The sequence below is a fragment of the Aythya fuligula genome, chromosome 5 (assembly GCF_009819795.1).
Source record: "Aythya fuligula isolate bAytFul2 chromosome 5, bAytFul2.pri, whole genome shotgun sequence".
Taxonomy (NCBI): domain Eukaryota; kingdom Metazoa; phylum Chordata; class Aves; order Anseriformes; family Anatidae; genus Aythya; species Aythya fuligula.
In genome coordinates, this window is record NC_045563.1 from 60331310 (window position 1) to 60347378 (window position 16069).

Sequence of the window (16069 nt, forward strand, 5' to 3'; positions counted from 1 at the left end):
TTGCTTTTAAATCACCAGCTTAGTTTTCATTAAAAGTTTCAGTTGTATCAAAGTTGGGTTTGGCATGAAATCCTTTCTTATTTGAAGGGAGTAAGTTCCCATAATTGGTTTGTCAGCTGTAGACTGCAGTAGTGTCCTTGCTGAGACTAGACATTGCTGTGATACCGTATCGTGTTTAGGCTTCCATTTGAGCAGACCAAGAAGCAAACACGGCAGATAGGGGCAGTACTGACTCCTCGATTTCCTCAGGTTAACTTTCTTTTTAATTCGGAAAACTTACAGTAACTATGCCTACAAAGATGCCTTAACAAATGCCACAAAACAGCTGTTAGACTTAAATTGTTGGTAGTGGAGCTACCAGCTTCTGCTTTCATCTGCAACAGCCCTGAGTTTCCTCTTTACTCGGGGAAGAGAGAGTATCCTGAGCAATATTCCAATGTAGCTTGTTTTGTTTAAAGTTAATGAGGGATGTCAGGATAGTTGTGACTTGACAAAACGTTTGCTTTTGAACTTAGTGTGTGGTTACTACATGACAGGGAAATTTTGACACTGCCTGTTAGCTCTTGAGGAACTGTAATTAAATAAAAGGTATGGTGCATAAACCCAGATATGGCCCTAATTTAGATGTTTTGTAATTTCTGGAGAAGACAGATTTAAGGGCAATGGCAAATGAGTATAGGCTTCTTGTTACTGAAATTTGCTCTAATTTACTGTGTAGGTATCCTTAAAATGTGGCGATGACCCTAGCAAGAGTTCATCTGGTGAGTAAAGTTCTTTAATTTTATTTAAAATTGCTCTAAGGTGGCTATTTTAGGCAGATACACATTAAAGGTAACCTATAAATTAGGTTCACTACAGCCTGAAAGCCCTCTGAAAGTGAGTATAGACCAGTTAACAAGAGCAGTTGAGGCCCTTCTGCAACTCCACATGAATTTGTGTAGCAGCAGTTCAGCAGCAATTTCTCCAAAAGATAAGAGTACGAAGGAAGCATGGACTGCCACGGAGCATCTCCAGTTCACAGTGTTTGCTGCACATGGAATTTTTCCTGGTTGGGTAGCAAAGTAAGTAATTCCTTAGTTGTAAAATTCATCCTTTTTTTTTTATTATTATTATTTTGTGGAGTTACTTTTTGTTTACTTTTTGTTTATTTTCTTTTCCATGTTCAGTTATGAAAAATACTACTTGATTTGTTCTCTGACACACAATGGAAAAGATCTGTTCAAACCTGTTCAGTCCAAGAAGGTTGGCACATACAAGAACTTCTTCTACTTGATTAAATGGGATGAACTGTAAGTGATTTTAGAATGCTAACCACCACTCCCTCCACAAAATACTTTGTTTTAGGTAATACCTACCTAGCTGGCTGCTGAGTATGCTAATTGAATCAGCTCTTGCTTCCAAAGTGTTGAAAGAACTGTGTGTGAGACTTGAGAGCAAAATCAGAAATATTATTCTGAATGGTATTTTGCCCTGCGTTTTAAAACTGGGAATGGAAGTTCTGGACAGGCGCCCTGTGCTAATTTATTTATAGTATACAACTATAATGAGTTGGGAAGGTCATAGCATTCTTTGTAATGGGAACAGCTTGCACTGCTTAAAGAAGGATGAATAAAGCTTGCTTTTAAGCAGTGCTCAGATTATCTAAATGGGGAGGGAAAGCAGCTGACTTTTATTGACATTAATGCTGAATAGTTTTTTGTTCCAAATATGTCACAACAACTTCGTATCTAATTAATAAATCTAATTGAGGATTGTTTCTATAAAGAGATCAGATGCATAAGTACTTAGAGTATCTGTCTATAGCTTATGAGAATGTCTGGTTCGAGCTACTAAAGTTAGGGCTCTTTTTATGGGGCAGGGGAAAAGGGTAGGAAAGGAGGAAGCAGGAGCATGCAGAGAAAGAGGATGGCAGGTGGTATCTGAGAGGGGAAAACACTTTTCATTATCTACACACAAGTTACTCTTTTTGACTTCGTAGTTACCAGGCAGTCTGCATAACTGAGGTGTCAGATGAGCTCCCGTGTTTCCTTATTTCTCTTTCCCTGACTATTTTTAAAGGTCAGAGATGGACTCCAAGGAATACTCCAGAAGTCTGCAGTGACAAATTATTTCAGGCCAGGAATGAAAGTTTCAGGTTCTGGAATACATGCCTCCAGAGAGTACTCTGGCCACTTTTTTTCTTTTTTTTTTTTTCTGATATTGCAATGAATTAATTGTCAGGTCTTTTGCTGACAAGTGACAGTGTAGTACAGGGAAAGATGTTAAACAGGCTGCTTACAAGGTGCTTAGTACACTTGTGGTCTTTTGTATTGTAACTGGCTTAGTAGTGTGCTCTGATACCGCGCCAAAATACAATGCAAAAAATTACAGAAAATCACAGAAGGCTTTAAGCAGTGAAAACCCTGTAAACAAAACTCAAGTTGTCCAGTGGGGTGTGTGATCTTCAGCTGCTTTCGATGGGATTGCTGGGTTTGTTCTGGTGAACTTAAATTTCAGTAGTTCTTAAGAGGTTAATACGTTGGGATGGGAAACTGTTGTCAGCTGCCTCTTCAGTAAGATCTGAGAGATGAGGAGGCAGCTAACCTGGAATTGTGTGTCCTGGTAGTGAGTGGAGTGGGAAGACTGGTTATGCTGGACTGTGCAGTTCTGAGCAAGGAATGTGATTTAAGAGACAAAGATTAAAGAGGGTTGTTCTACTGCCAATTAAAAAGGGTTGTTCTAAATCTATCTCCAGTGCAGAATTGTAACTTAGTTTTTATAAACTATCGGTGTGGGAGATAGTGGGGTGAAATATAATTGCACGGAAGCATTTGTCCTTCCATGTTAATTGCCTTTTTGAAAGCCAAAGGCAGCAACAGATTATATGGATGACAAGCCTGTAATTTACTAATAATTGTTTTTCCTTCTATGTCTGACTTACTTTAATACTTTTATTTTATAGAATAATTTTCCCCATCCAGATTTCACAACTGCCTTTGGAATCAGTCTTGTGTCTGACTTTGTTTGGAATTCTGAATCAAAGCAGTGGAAGTTCGCCTGATTCAAATAAGCAGAGAAAGGGCCCAGAAATGTTGGGTCAGGTTTCTCTACCTCTTTTTGATTTTAGGCGGTAAGTATCCAAAATACGGGTAAGTTTGTTAATGTGATTTATTCTACATAAAGTTTAGGACACCTAACTACAGAAACAGCTTCTCTGCTGCTGAATGTAGCAGGAAGTAACAAAGGTAAGAATCTTCAACAGTGTTGTTATGGAAATAATGCCTTCAATTAAATTCATGGGGATGACCCATGGTAGTGTAGGCCAAAAGAGATCAAGGGAGCAGCAACAGTTTGTAAGTATGCAGCAGCTGAGGATGTAAGCGCAACACCACCACAAGTGGTCCTTTGAGGAATTAATTCACTGACATTTAGATCTGGATCTGTTGCTGCATAAGTCAGATGCAGTTAAAGTATCTGCAGGTGTCACCATCTGCTGAACTGAAAGCCTCCCTTCTGCACTGAGAGGGCCTGGTCTTGATGGGTGGCATTGCATGAGTTCTGAAAGTGTCTCATGTTGGCTAGAGATAGCTCAGTTGGCATTCGTGTATATTTTAGCACGTGAAGTGCAGACAGCCACTTCTCAGCCAATTCATGAGCTGTGGTGATAGAGAATGCAATTTGCAAAAGAAAGAATTTGCAGCAAGTGATGGATTCAGCAGGAACAGTGTCTAGTGCACTACAAAAGAGAACAGAATCCTGACAGCAGGTGAATAGTGTACTATCCTTCCATGTCACTAGGTAAGGGGGCCTTTTATCTTAACACTGTATTAAGATAGGAAAGAATAACTCTTCATCCACTTCTTTTTGTAGAGCTAAATATGGCAACGGCTCTATCTTGTAACTAAAACACCTTTAATTCACAGTTTGCAGTATTTCTAAGTACTATTATTCTTTAGAGGCATCTTTGCCTTGGCTGTAAAATAATCAGTGCTGCGTGTTTCTTTAAGTTTATATATACAGCAGCAAAACTGGAGAATTAAATTTGATTAGGTATCTTACCTTTTGCATAGATTGATTTTCTTTAATACTCTTAAATTTCTAAGCCCATTAATAGGGTGACAATAAATAAGCCAGCAAGAGAATGGAAATAGTGTTCTAAAACGCATGTATCTTTTAAAATACATGTGTAGTTTCTTAGCAGAAACGGCTCATTTTGCCTATTAACCTGTATGAGTAATAGAGATCACAGGATACTCTGAAGTATCCTTTTGATTCAAAGCTGGGTTTCTTTAAAAAATAAAAATTAAAAATTCTGTTTAATTCTGTTACGCTTCTGGAGTACTTCTAGTTTCAATTGATCTTTCTTCAAATACAGTTGCTGGATCCTGTTAAACTTCTTATATGACTAAGAATGAAAAGCCTACTGTAATGTTCCTCAAATAATGCTCCTGCATTTTCCTGCTCCTTGAAACTTTCATCACTAGGTGATGAGTATTCCAAAATGCTAATCATTCTGATGGCGTGTGTTTGGAATGGCTTAAAATACCTTTGCTTGTGGATGAGGCAGGAGGCTATAGCAAGTATATTAAACTGGGAAACTATTGAAAAGAACAAGCTGTTCAGTTACACTTTGTGGCATGATCTAGTAATTTTTATTGGCACCGCAAACTCCTCGTTAATCAATATTGACACAAATAAAGAACTGTTCTTTAAAACGTATGAATACTAAACCATTTCTTGAAATACACTGAAAGCTTGGCCGTTGAGCAGTCTTTTGAGAGATGTCATTTTCATTTTTAAAGGTGGACAGAAGTCTGCTGTGCTTAGGATTACAATGCTTCTTGCTTTATGAAATACCTTAGTTGTGCCTCATTACAGTTGGAAACTACTAACACTGGAAATAAATGGGCAAATATCAATATCGCATGATATGCCCTAGCAGAACCTAGTAATGGGGAAAGTCCAGGCAAGTGATAATTTCTATAACATTCATATGCCTCTATCTTTCTTCTGAGAGGGTAAGGAGGTTCTTGTGTTTGGTTTATTCCTCAGAGGCAGAGGTATTTGTTTTTTCTTTGAGAAGTTGGGAACGCTTAATTTAGCTGGGTCAACCGTGTCGGCACCGGATTTTTCCTCTGCCTTTTTCAATAACAGCTGTATGCAGGCATACTAAGGGATTTTAAATATAAAACATGTCCAGTGAAAGTTAAAAATGGAAGTGACACTTGATGGACGCAATCCCCTTTTTTAAGCTGATGTTATTTTAATAACTAATACTCTGTTGAAGTAAACAGATTGTGACACTAACACCTGTACATGCTTTTTCTCTCAGATTGCTAACTTGTGGGACAAAGCTCTTGCAACTCTGGACCTCATCGCATCCAAATCATGCATCAGGGACGGCCAGTAAGAAGGGAAATATGGAAAGAATAGTACTGCAGGTTATATATATGCTTCTGACTTAACCTGACTACATTTTGTGTGAATGTTGTGACTAACTCATACAAGAGTGGTAGTAGATTGTTTTAGGGAGAGTGTAAATCTTTTCATGTATGAAAGCCAGCATAGAAAAGCAATTACTATCCTTTGAGGGCAAAGGATGGAAAGCTGTGTTAAATATATTAAACTCAGATACAGAATCACTGTGTTGAAATTGGAGACATTGGAAATGCCTTAATAATAGATGCTATCAGTACTGGGAGAGAAGACCTTTGAAAAGCAATCTGTAGAAACGTGTGCTGAAAGGGGAGTTGTCTAGACCCAAGTGATAGCAATTCCAGTTTCTTCACAGAACATGAGTGCCTCTCATTCTCAATTCATTGTCCAAATTTTGGTCCCAAGGGGAGGTACTTTGTTAGGCATGGCTTAGAAGTCCCAAAATATGGTTAGAGTTGATGGTTTGGTTGATACCACTGGATATGTTTTTTTAATAGTTCCGTGTTTAGGCTAAGCTCTAAGCATCCTCATTTCACTTCAGAGGAGTACTCCAACACTCCAACTACTGCTTTGTACGTCACCACAGTTGTCCTACGATTAAGGATCACAATTCTGTGGAATAATTGAGATGGGGCAGGCAATATTCTGGAAGCAATGCCTGAAAAGCGTTACGTGTATAGAACTGAAGAGTTTAGATGCCTGAACACTTGATGCTGCTGGAAAGGGGAGCCTCCCGCACAGTTCTTAAGACCTTTTTTTTTTAGGTTGACTTTCCATCCCATGCTTTTGATATTGAATATAAAATTCCTCAGGCTGCAAAGACTACTGTGCAACATTCCATAGAAACATTAGAGAAACCAATGAGAGAACGTCTCCTCGCCATTCTCTCTAAGGATAACACCATTGGGTATGTTCACCTCTTTGTAGCTATGATCTCTTTGTGCATGACAATTTCGCAGCTAGGGTGTGGAATGTTAATTTATGCTTAAGCTTCTTGAATGTGCTTCTAGTGTATTTTGAAGACCTGTGGAGTTCTAGACGAGATTGAATGAAACCTGCAAAATAATGGTGCTGACTTCATAAATTCACTTGTGTTTTCTGTAGCCAGTGTCATAGTATTCTCCTGTTAGAAAATTGCTACTCTGCCTGGCTGTTGGATATGCCTATTCCTGCTTGATATTTCTTCAGTTACAAGGGGCAGTGACAATTTCAGCAGTGGCTGTTTATATGCCATGAAAGCATTTCTGGCAGGCAATCCTAGCCATCTGCACCAAACTAGCATGAACATTTTGGTTTATTTCAGATTGCACTAAAACCTATTCTTGTCCTCTTAAATTTATAACTTCGAACAACTGTTTCCATAACATTTGAGTCTTGTTTTGCACCTGGTTTAGATTTTTATGGAGGAAATAGCCATTTTACATGTCATTCTATTTTGTGTGCAAGGTTATCTGTACATATACTATGACCAGTAGCACTGGGGATATGCGGGTGATGTTCTGTAACTTGCATTATGACCTAAAATGCTTTTGTCTGCAGGCTGTCAAAAGAAGATAAAGAATTTTTGTGGGAGAAGAGACATTATTGTCATACTCATACTAATAGCTTACCAAAAATACTGGCTAGTGCCCCTCACTGGGACTGGGCAAGTCTTCCAGAAATATATTCGTTACTTCAGCAGTGGCCTCCTTTATCACCCTTAGCTGCACTGGAACTACTTGATTCAAAGTAAGAAAACAAAATAAAGCTTTGCGTGTGTCACACAAATGACTTTTCTTCAGTAGAAGATAAGCTAAATAAAATTTCTCATACCTAACTTTATTCCGATAGGCTTAACCAAGTCATGTAGTCAAGACCAGCAGTTACGGTTAGGATTCTGAAATCTAATTTGTAACAGAAAGCAAGGTATACAGCAAAGCTGTCGAGACTGAAGTTTTGAGAAGTTGGTATGCTTGTCTTAAACACACCTGTTTGTATCTTACGTAATGCCTTTGAAGCATCTGAAACTTGTAGGCCCTTTATCGAGCTGTTACAGACTTTCTATTGATTCTTTTCTATCTAGCTAATCTTAAAAAAGGAAGTTAAGTCCTACACGAACAGAACAAACTTGATATGGATTTGTGATGACTTTCTAGGTTTGCTGATCAGGAAGTACGAAATACAGCTATGAATTGGATAGAGACATTAAGTGATGATGAATTAACAGACTTCCTCCCTCAGTTTGTGCAGGTAAGATTTACTGTTTACGCTGAAGTTAGAATTTTTTGCTCTTGAAAATTTGAAGGAGTCCCTGACTACTTGTCATGGAAATGCAACTGCCTATCTCTATACTTAATAACCTTAATTATTGCATCGGGTGGAAAACAGATTAAGTAGGTAGCTGCTCTGTGACTGTCCTCTGGATTTGTAGTGGTTCTATCAGTGTGCCAGCCATAAAATGTCTTCATCTAGAAGTAAATCTATATCCCATTTATTTCATTTTCTTTGTATTTAGGCACTGAAGTATGAAACTTACCTGGACAGTGCTCTTGTCCAATTTCTTTTGGCACGGGCATTGGGAAGTATCCGAATAGCACATTACCTTTACTGGTAAGATGTTCTCTGTTCCATTGTTCACATATGATAATTATAAGATTACTATTTCCAGAAAAAATGCTGTCTTAATAGCACAGTTCATAACGGTGTTACATCAGATGAAGAGGAGACAAAATCTACATCCTGCTTTTTTCTATGAAGAAACACAGTGCTTCTTTGAGGCGCCAATTTCTTGCCTTTTAAAGCAAGATACTGATTATATGTATATATTATGTATATAAAAAGCATCTGTTCGCTAAAATATTTCTATGTTTGACTATTGCACTGTTCACAGTATTTCCTTGATGAAAATTGAATTTAAATCTGTTATTTCAGGCTTCTTAAGGATACGCTCTATGATTCAAAGTTTGGTGTAAGATATGAGCAAATTCTTGGAGCCTTTTTTTCCGTCTGTGGAAAAGGGCTGAGGGAAGAGCTGGAGAAGCAGACCAGACTGGTTCAGCTTTTTGGAATGGTAGCAGAAAAAGTCAAGCAAACAAGTGTATCAGGTCGACAGGTGTGTAGATTAAATTTTTAATATGCTTTAAGAAGTTTACCTTCAAAGCAGTCCAGTCAATTACCTTTTTAGTCTAAGTTCAATCAAATGATATACATATAGGAAGACTATGAATCTGTTGCTCTGCATTGTAGCAAGCTAATGACTTAAAGAAATCAGTGTCTTTGTCAAATTTGTTGTCAACTGCAGCATGGCTTTGTGTGAGGTGATAAGGTAAGGAAGAGGGATGCTGTCTGTGTACAGTAAGCTTAGATTTAAATTTAGTTTTAAAGCTATTACTGCTGAAGAGTGATCCCCTTCTGCAAAAGAATGGGATATCTATGTGATAAGAATGTAAGAGTTTACAGTTTGATAGAGTGGGATGCTATTACCTGATTCAGTTAGAAAATTTTAACAAAAAGCGATATTAGTATCGTACTGCTAAGTATATGCAATTTTTTTAGTAGCCAAAACAATTGTTGGAACTTATATTTGGTATTCCTTTGACACTGGGGAGTTAAAGCAGTGGCTATGGTATATTTTGGGATAACTTGGTCCAGAATTTTCCTGTAGATGCTCCAGTTAGGAGAATATCAGATGAACTTTTTCTCTTTCTCTCTCTCTCTCTGCAGGCTGCTTTACAAAGTGGTATGGAACGTGTGCAGTCATTTTTCTTGAAGAACAAGTGCCGTTTGCCTCTCAATCCCAGTCTTGTGGCAAAAGAACTAAATATTAAGGTACAGCACATCCATAGTTTCAGAGTCTTTTTGTCACAATGACACATAGGCAAAGCTTTTACAAATAGGAAAATCAAGTTCTTGAAAGCTCTTTGCACTAGTTGGGGAGGGTTTTATTAAAAATATAGATTGAAGGAGGGAGTAAAATTAGCTAAGAAAAGGATAAGGTTATCCTTGTATAAAACCAAGTGAAGGAACTTTTATTTAAAAAGGAAAAAGTAGTAGTTTATTACTACTTCAGACCCTGTCTGCTTTGAGACCAGCAATGCTGACTTAGTAAAGTAGAGAAATACTCGAAGTACACGAAAAAAATCTTGTTTGCAGTGGTAATCAAAACAGAAAAGCGAACAATGCTATAAGGTTAAATCAATGAGACACCAAAGTGAAATCAGTGCAGCTACCTTTTACTGGTTATGTCCAAGAGATATATTAAATCAAGGAAGGCAAATAATAGCTTTATTTCATTATGAAGATCCAATGAATGATAGTGTAGGAGAAGCATTGTGTGTGAGTAGGAACCTAAAGGTCTCTATCGCTGGATTTATTCCTATGTAGAGAGTTCCTTTGCTTTCCTTCTCTATTATATCTATTAATTAAATAAGAAGTATGAACTTGAAAGCAGTTAACTGAGAATATAGCAAGAGATGCAAATAACCACTTTTTATAATTCAAATTTAAAATACGATAAAATATTTATTCATATTTTACTCGCTTTTCAAAATGTATAAAGCATTACTGTTTTGCACTGTCAGCTTTCATACAAGAACTAAACAAATATGAGCCGAAGAGGTCTTTATTCAAAAGAAGCGCGTATTCCCCACAATCGCAACGTTAGAAATCTGAATTTTCACATTGTGTGTCGTTTGTGCTTGTTGTCAGAATGTCCTGTTTTCTGTGCTCATGGGAGTAGTCCTTTTCGAGTATTAACACTAAATCTACTTGTAGGCGTGTTCTTTCTTCAGCTCCAATGCAGTACCACTGAAAGTTGCACTGATAAATGCAGACCCTCTGGGAGAAGAAATTAATGTGATGTTTAAGGTAGGCCTTATGTGTGTGGTGGAGAGAAAAATGTTAATTGATAACTGATACCACTGAAACAGCGATTAATGCATAATGCATTCCTTACTAGAAATGTAAAGCAATTAAAATCTGAAACTTAGTTTTGCTGAAAGCATTTTATGTCTCCACTTAACATTTATATTTCCATTCAAGGTTGGAGAAGATCTGCGACAAGATATGTTGGCTTTACAAATGATTAAGATTATGGATAAGATCTGGCTGCAGGAGGGACTGGATCTACGGATGGTTATCTTCAAATGTCTCTCAACTGGAAAAGATCGAGGTGCAAAACCAGATGCTGTTTATAATCTATAATCCAGTTGTGTCTTCCCTCCTGCCTCCCTCTCCCCCCCACACACACCTTTTTGTCATGCTCATAGAGGAAATTTCTACTCAAAGGCAGGCTCAAGAAACGGGGAAAAGCCAAAAGCCTTCTTTACAGGGAACTCCCATACTCAAAAGTAGAGAAGGTTGAATTGTTAGGAATTTCCTGGTGGCTGAGTTGCATTTCAATTTGTTTCTTCTCTCGAGTCCTGAGGCTTATACATTCTGCTATTGATGAACTGTGATACAAATGCATAAATGTAACAATAAAAGCGTAATGCTTCTGGTGTTCGTACTGCAACACAGGAAACTAATGGTGCCTTGGCAGTCCTGATTCTGGAAGTTAGTTATGGTGAAGGAATGTATTCAAGTCCAAACTGACGTTATAAGGTATTTGGAGTCTGCTGAAGTTGAGTCAAGGAGTATTGAAACATGCAAAAAGTAGAAAAATTAAACACTGCATTCATCTTCTAGCCCTCCTGGAATTATTGTGATGTGCTTCTCCAAGTTCCTTGGGAATATGAGGCCTTTAGGTTTGAAACTTAAATCACAGACCTTTAAGATTGCCTTGCACTCTGAACGTGCCTTTTGCTAGTTTAGTTGCTAATTCTCTAGAGGTAGCCAGTAGGAAACATCTTTAAGAGTATGTGTAGAAACATATTTTTTCAGCCAGACCCTAGAACAACATGATGAAAACTCCCAAATAAAGAAAATAGAAATTCAGGTTTGCAAACCTAAGCAAGAAAGTTCAATTTTTGTAAGACTTTGCTTTTTTTTCATCAAGAAACAGATGATATTTCTTCCTACTTTAAGCAATGACTTGATGGCATAGCATGTTACGTTTTTGTTGCTGCTCATATTAGTATTCTTAAAGCACGTGAAGGATTAAAGTGAAAAATAAAAAAGATGTAAGTTGCAGATTTCCCTGTAGTAGCTCTCACCAGGATAGAAATAAAATTACTTTAATCACATCAGTGTTTTCCTTTTATGATCTAGCTATACAAATATTTTTAGTAAATGGTGTCTCCAAAATAAGGCCATATGTAAATCCCACTCTGCCTTATTTCTGAAGCAATAGCCTGGTCTATTTTGACACTCAACAGCCATTAAAAGTTGTTAGATTGTGTCTGAGAAATGTCAGTATCAAAATATTTTCCAGTTACAGACCAATACTAGTTTATGTAGTAGAAACTAAATTACACAGTAATGCTTTCAGTCAGAAAATAATTTGTATGTGCATTGTAGCATCTGAAGCTACTTGTAGTAAAGCAAGGCTGACTTGGATCTCTACACATGCTTCATGGCATGCCTTGTAAGAAGTCCTTTTTAATTAGAAGTCAGTTTTGAAAGAAGCAAATCTCAACTTATAAAATTCATCACTGTTAAGAGACTTTCTACTAAATGGTGAAAACACGATACAATGTAAGGAGATAATAAATATATTCTGTTCTATTTTACGTGAAGGCATGGTAGAACTCGTTCCTGCTTCAGAAACTCTTAGGAAAATTCAAGTGGAATATGGAGTGACGGGTTCTTTTAAAGACAAACCTCTGGCAGAATGGTTGCGGAAATATAATCCTACTGAGGAAGAATATGAAAAGGTAACTTTTTCAGTGTTCTTCTGAAGATCTTTTAAAAGGGATGTATGAATGCTGTTTTCCCATTAATACTTGTTCTCAATTGACTTTTTTTTCCCTCTCTCCTTCCCAGGCTTCAGAAAACTTCATTTATTCTTGTGCAGGATGCTGTGTAGCTACTTACGTGTTGGGAATTTGTGACCGCCACAATGATAACATAATGCTTCGAAACACAGGGCATATGTTTCACATCGACTTTGGAAAATTTTTGGGTCACGCACAAATGTTTGGTAGCTTTAAAAGGTATTTTCTGTGGCTAAGCAATGTAGAGAATGAAGTGATTTTTTATAGTATGTTTTTATAGGCTTTATAAGCATTAACATTTAAATTCCTGATGAGTGATGTTCTCAGTTAGAAGCCAATATCTTCCACTTTAACCCCTAAGTTTCCAGAATGCATTCAAACTTGCTTGTATAGAATGAATTCTGTGAAGTCTCCAGCTTTTTATTTCCATGTTCTACCTCTGGAACTGTTTTAAGCCAAAGCACATAGGTGTATCTTTCAAATAAAATGCTTATTATGTAAATTTTATCAATGAACGAATAATGGAGTGCCAGAAATGTTACATAATCCAAATACCTCTGAGTGTGGAATGAATGAAAACAGACACTGGCTTCTAAAACAGTAGCAAATGCCAACATTAGAGACAAGAGCGAGCAGCAAGTTTGTCTTTACTACTCCTCTGCATAGGGGAAGATGATTTATATCATCAGTTCAGGTGACAGTATATTCATTGCGTTTTTATCAGTGTGTTATGGTTTCTAGAAATGAGGGACAAAGGGCACCGTAAGGTAACCTGGCTTCCAAGTATTGCTCTGGGCAATCTGCCAGTCCGGTACCGTGTTAATGTGCTGGGAATCAAAGGTGGCAGGAAGCAGCTGATTCCCAAACCAGAAGAGTAATGTGGTATTAATGGATTATTTGATACCGAATGCCTGGGGGTGGAGGAAAGCAGGAGACAAAGTGAACGGACCTTATAATCAACATGGAAATCCTGTGCTTTTTGGACAGGGATCGGGCTCCTTTTGTGCTAACGTCAGATATGGCTTATGTCATTAACGGTGGTGAAAAACCGACTATTCGCTTCCAGTTGTTTGTGGATCTCTGTTGTCAAGCTTACAATTCGATAAGGAAACATGCAAACCTCTTCCTTAACCTACTTTCCCTGGTAAGCACTGTATCAAATTCAACTGAAACGTGATAGACCTATGATGTTGGCTCATATTACATTCTGAGCTTTTCATGGTGCCAGAACTCTTGCACGTCTTTAGAAACCAGAAATATCAGATGTACTTCTTGGGCAGGTTTTATGTGGTGAATTTCTTTAGGCTCCTTTTTAACTACTTACCTATTTCCTGAGAATTTAAAACTTCAGAAATACCAAGCTCTGCTAGGTGCTTTTAACTTAGCAGGGGTAAGACAAGGGAGTAAATGCTGATTGGAAGCGATTGTTTGGCTGTATCTGTTAGCATTTAGCAATTTATTGCAGCTTCACTGAAGTTTGAAGGTCTAAGAGTTTTAATTACTTCCACATTAAATTGTTTATTATATTAAAACTGCAAATGGAATTTCCTACAGATGCTTTCTTCTGGATTACCAGAACTAAGTAGTATTCAGGACTTGAAGTATGTCCAGGATGCTCTCCAGCCCCAAACAACAGATGCAGAAGCCACCATTTTCTTTACAAGGTACTGGATAAGTGAAAGAACTGAAATAACCACCAGCATCATCCTTCTGATGGGAGCTTCCTGCTCTGGTGAAAATTTATTGAGGATGTTCACAAGCATGTCTGTTGAAGTTGAGTTAGTTGCATCGTACAATCGCAGGATGCCAATCAGTGGACCAGTGAACTGCATAAATAAGACCAGTTTCATACACGATTAATGCTTGTGCTAAAATACTTGGCATTTATGGGTAACCTCGTGCAAAAGAATGGTTTGGAAGAGTGAGAGCAAGCAATTCTGTTCTGCTGCTTGGGACTTGAATTTTTAAAGGAATGCATCCAAGTTCCTTAATAGCAGCATGTGTGTTGGGATCCTTGAAATGCGTGCAGTGTAAAGAAGCTTTCCAAAAAGTGCTTCTGTGCTGGGGAGGGAAGGATGACACTGCAATATAGCAAGTGGGTGCGTGCATGTAGCGTAACTGAGTTGTTGTTACGTGTTACAAAATGTGTTATTGGAATGTGTTTTAAATACATGGGGGGGAGAGGGGAACAGACTGCAGTAGTATGCACGTATTTTTTGTATTTTTTAGCTCGTCGGTCAATTTGAATTTAAAAACTCTGTTTCCCTGTCATTAAGAACTTGCTTTTTTATTTTTCTTAAAGACTTAAAATTTGTCCGATTCATTGACAGATCAGTTTTGGTGTGTTCTGACATGCGCCTGAGTATTTGAAGCTGTTTTTTTCTTCTGTAGGTTGATTGAATCCAGTCTAGGAAGCGTTGCCACAAAGTTTAATTTTTTCATTCACAACCTGGCTCAGCTGCGTTTCTCAGGCCTGCCATCCAATGATGAACCCATCCTCTCGTTTTCTGCGAAGACGTACTCCCTGAAACAAGACGGCCGGATCAAACAAGTGTCTGTGTTTACGTACCAGAAGAGGTATAATCCAGATAAACATTATGTAAGTATGTAGAATCCCTGTGTAGAACATAAAGTTAACTTTCCTTGCTTCATGGGAGCCCATCTGGTGCTGTTTTGGATTTATGGCCCTTGGTTTGGCTGTTGCTGAACAGCACTTGCCCAGTGTCAAGGCTTTCTCTTTTTTACCCCATCCCGCAGCTGCCTCCTGCAGGGAGTGGGCTTTAGGTGGGCGAGGAGCTGGGAGGGGACACAGCAGCTGCCTGGAGCTGACCAGAGATGTTCCATACCCTGAAATATCGTGCTTAGCTTAAAAAACAAAAGGGGAGAAGAGGGGCTGGGGGGTGGGAGAAGAAGTGGGTGGGAAATCATCTTCCAAGGAGGCTGTTGCTTGGAGACTGGCTGGGTGTGGGTCTGCATATGGGAGGTGGTGAGAAACTGCATTTGCATCACCTCCTGCCTTTCCACCCCGGGGACTGTCTTTTTGTCTCAACCCGTGAGTCTTCGTACTTTGCTTTTATTCTCTCCCCTGTTCGCACAGTTGGAGTGTGGGAGTCAGCAAGCAGCGGTGGGACTGCTTAGCTGCTGGCCAGGCTAAACCCACAGCTCGGTTGCTAGAGTAGAGATCGGTATTTTTGACATCAAAGAATATTCTTCAAAATGAAGGCACGCCTTGAAAAGCATCCAGAAAAAAGCATAAAGGGCAGAAGTAACAGCAAACAATACAATTCAGGATTTTGATAGGCCTGGGTTACACTTTAAGACTTTTATTGGTAATCATACCCCCATGGAGATGTGCAACAATGTTGTTTCCTTCCTTATTATCGTTATTTCACTATGGCTGTTTGCTGGCCTAGACTAGTTTAGCCCAAATTACTTTTTCCTCAAATTGATTTTAAAAGTGCCGTGCTAATACGGTTACCTGTATCTGTTTCCAAGTTGCCATTCCAAGCTGTGAATGACTTAATCTCCTAGACCCCACCTAGGTAAGTTAGAGTAAAGATAAATAATTCAGAGATGAAGAAAAGCTTTGCAGTGAGTCACTGTATTACAAATGCATATGAATACTCCTGATCTAAGCCAAGGTAGCCTTCTATTTTCCAGGAAATTGCTAAGGTGATGTAATCTGCTTCTGTTAAAAACAAACAAACAAACAAAAACTCCTTTGAATTGGAGGCAGAAGTCATTAGGTTCCTCCATAGTCTACCTGTAAATTTTCACAGCAGTTCTGGCTGCATAGGTATATG

The 16069-nt window shown here is 38.3% G+C and overlaps 1 protein-coding gene across 1 annotated transcript in view; it reads left to right on the forward strand.

Annotated features, from left to right (window-relative positions):
• Positions 1 to 16069, forward strand: part of PIK3C2A (phosphatidylinositol-4-phosphate 3-kinase catalytic subunit type 2 alpha) — a 44966-nt gene that overhangs the window by 24929 nt on the left and 3968 nt on the right. Inside the window, exons 10-27 of the mRNA XM_032188005.1 lie at positions 719 to 761; positions 848 to 1061; positions 1167 to 1289; positions 2942 to 3109; positions 5312 to 5420; positions 6180 to 6322; positions 6955 to 7143; positions 7551 to 7644; positions 7910 to 8004; positions 8326 to 8506; positions 9118 to 9222; positions 10168 to 10260; positions 10435 to 10564; positions 12070 to 12206; positions 12316 to 12485; positions 13254 to 13410; positions 13821 to 13930; positions 14658 to 14865. Of these exons, the coding sequence (XP_032043896.1) occupies positions 719 to 761; positions 848 to 1061; positions 1167 to 1289; positions 2942 to 3109; positions 5312 to 5420; positions 6180 to 6322; positions 6955 to 7143; positions 7551 to 7644; positions 7910 to 8004; positions 8326 to 8506; positions 9118 to 9222; positions 10168 to 10260; positions 10435 to 10564; positions 12070 to 12206; positions 12316 to 12485; positions 13254 to 13410; positions 13821 to 13930; positions 14658 to 14865 (2469 nt within the window). The remainder of the gene's footprint in view (positions 1 to 718; positions 762 to 847; positions 1062 to 1166; positions 1290 to 2941; positions 3110 to 5311; positions 5421 to 6179; positions 6323 to 6954; positions 7144 to 7550; positions 7645 to 7909; positions 8005 to 8325; positions 8507 to 9117; positions 9223 to 10167; positions 10261 to 10434; positions 10565 to 12069; positions 12207 to 12315; positions 12486 to 13253; positions 13411 to 13820; positions 13931 to 14657; positions 14866 to 16069) is intronic.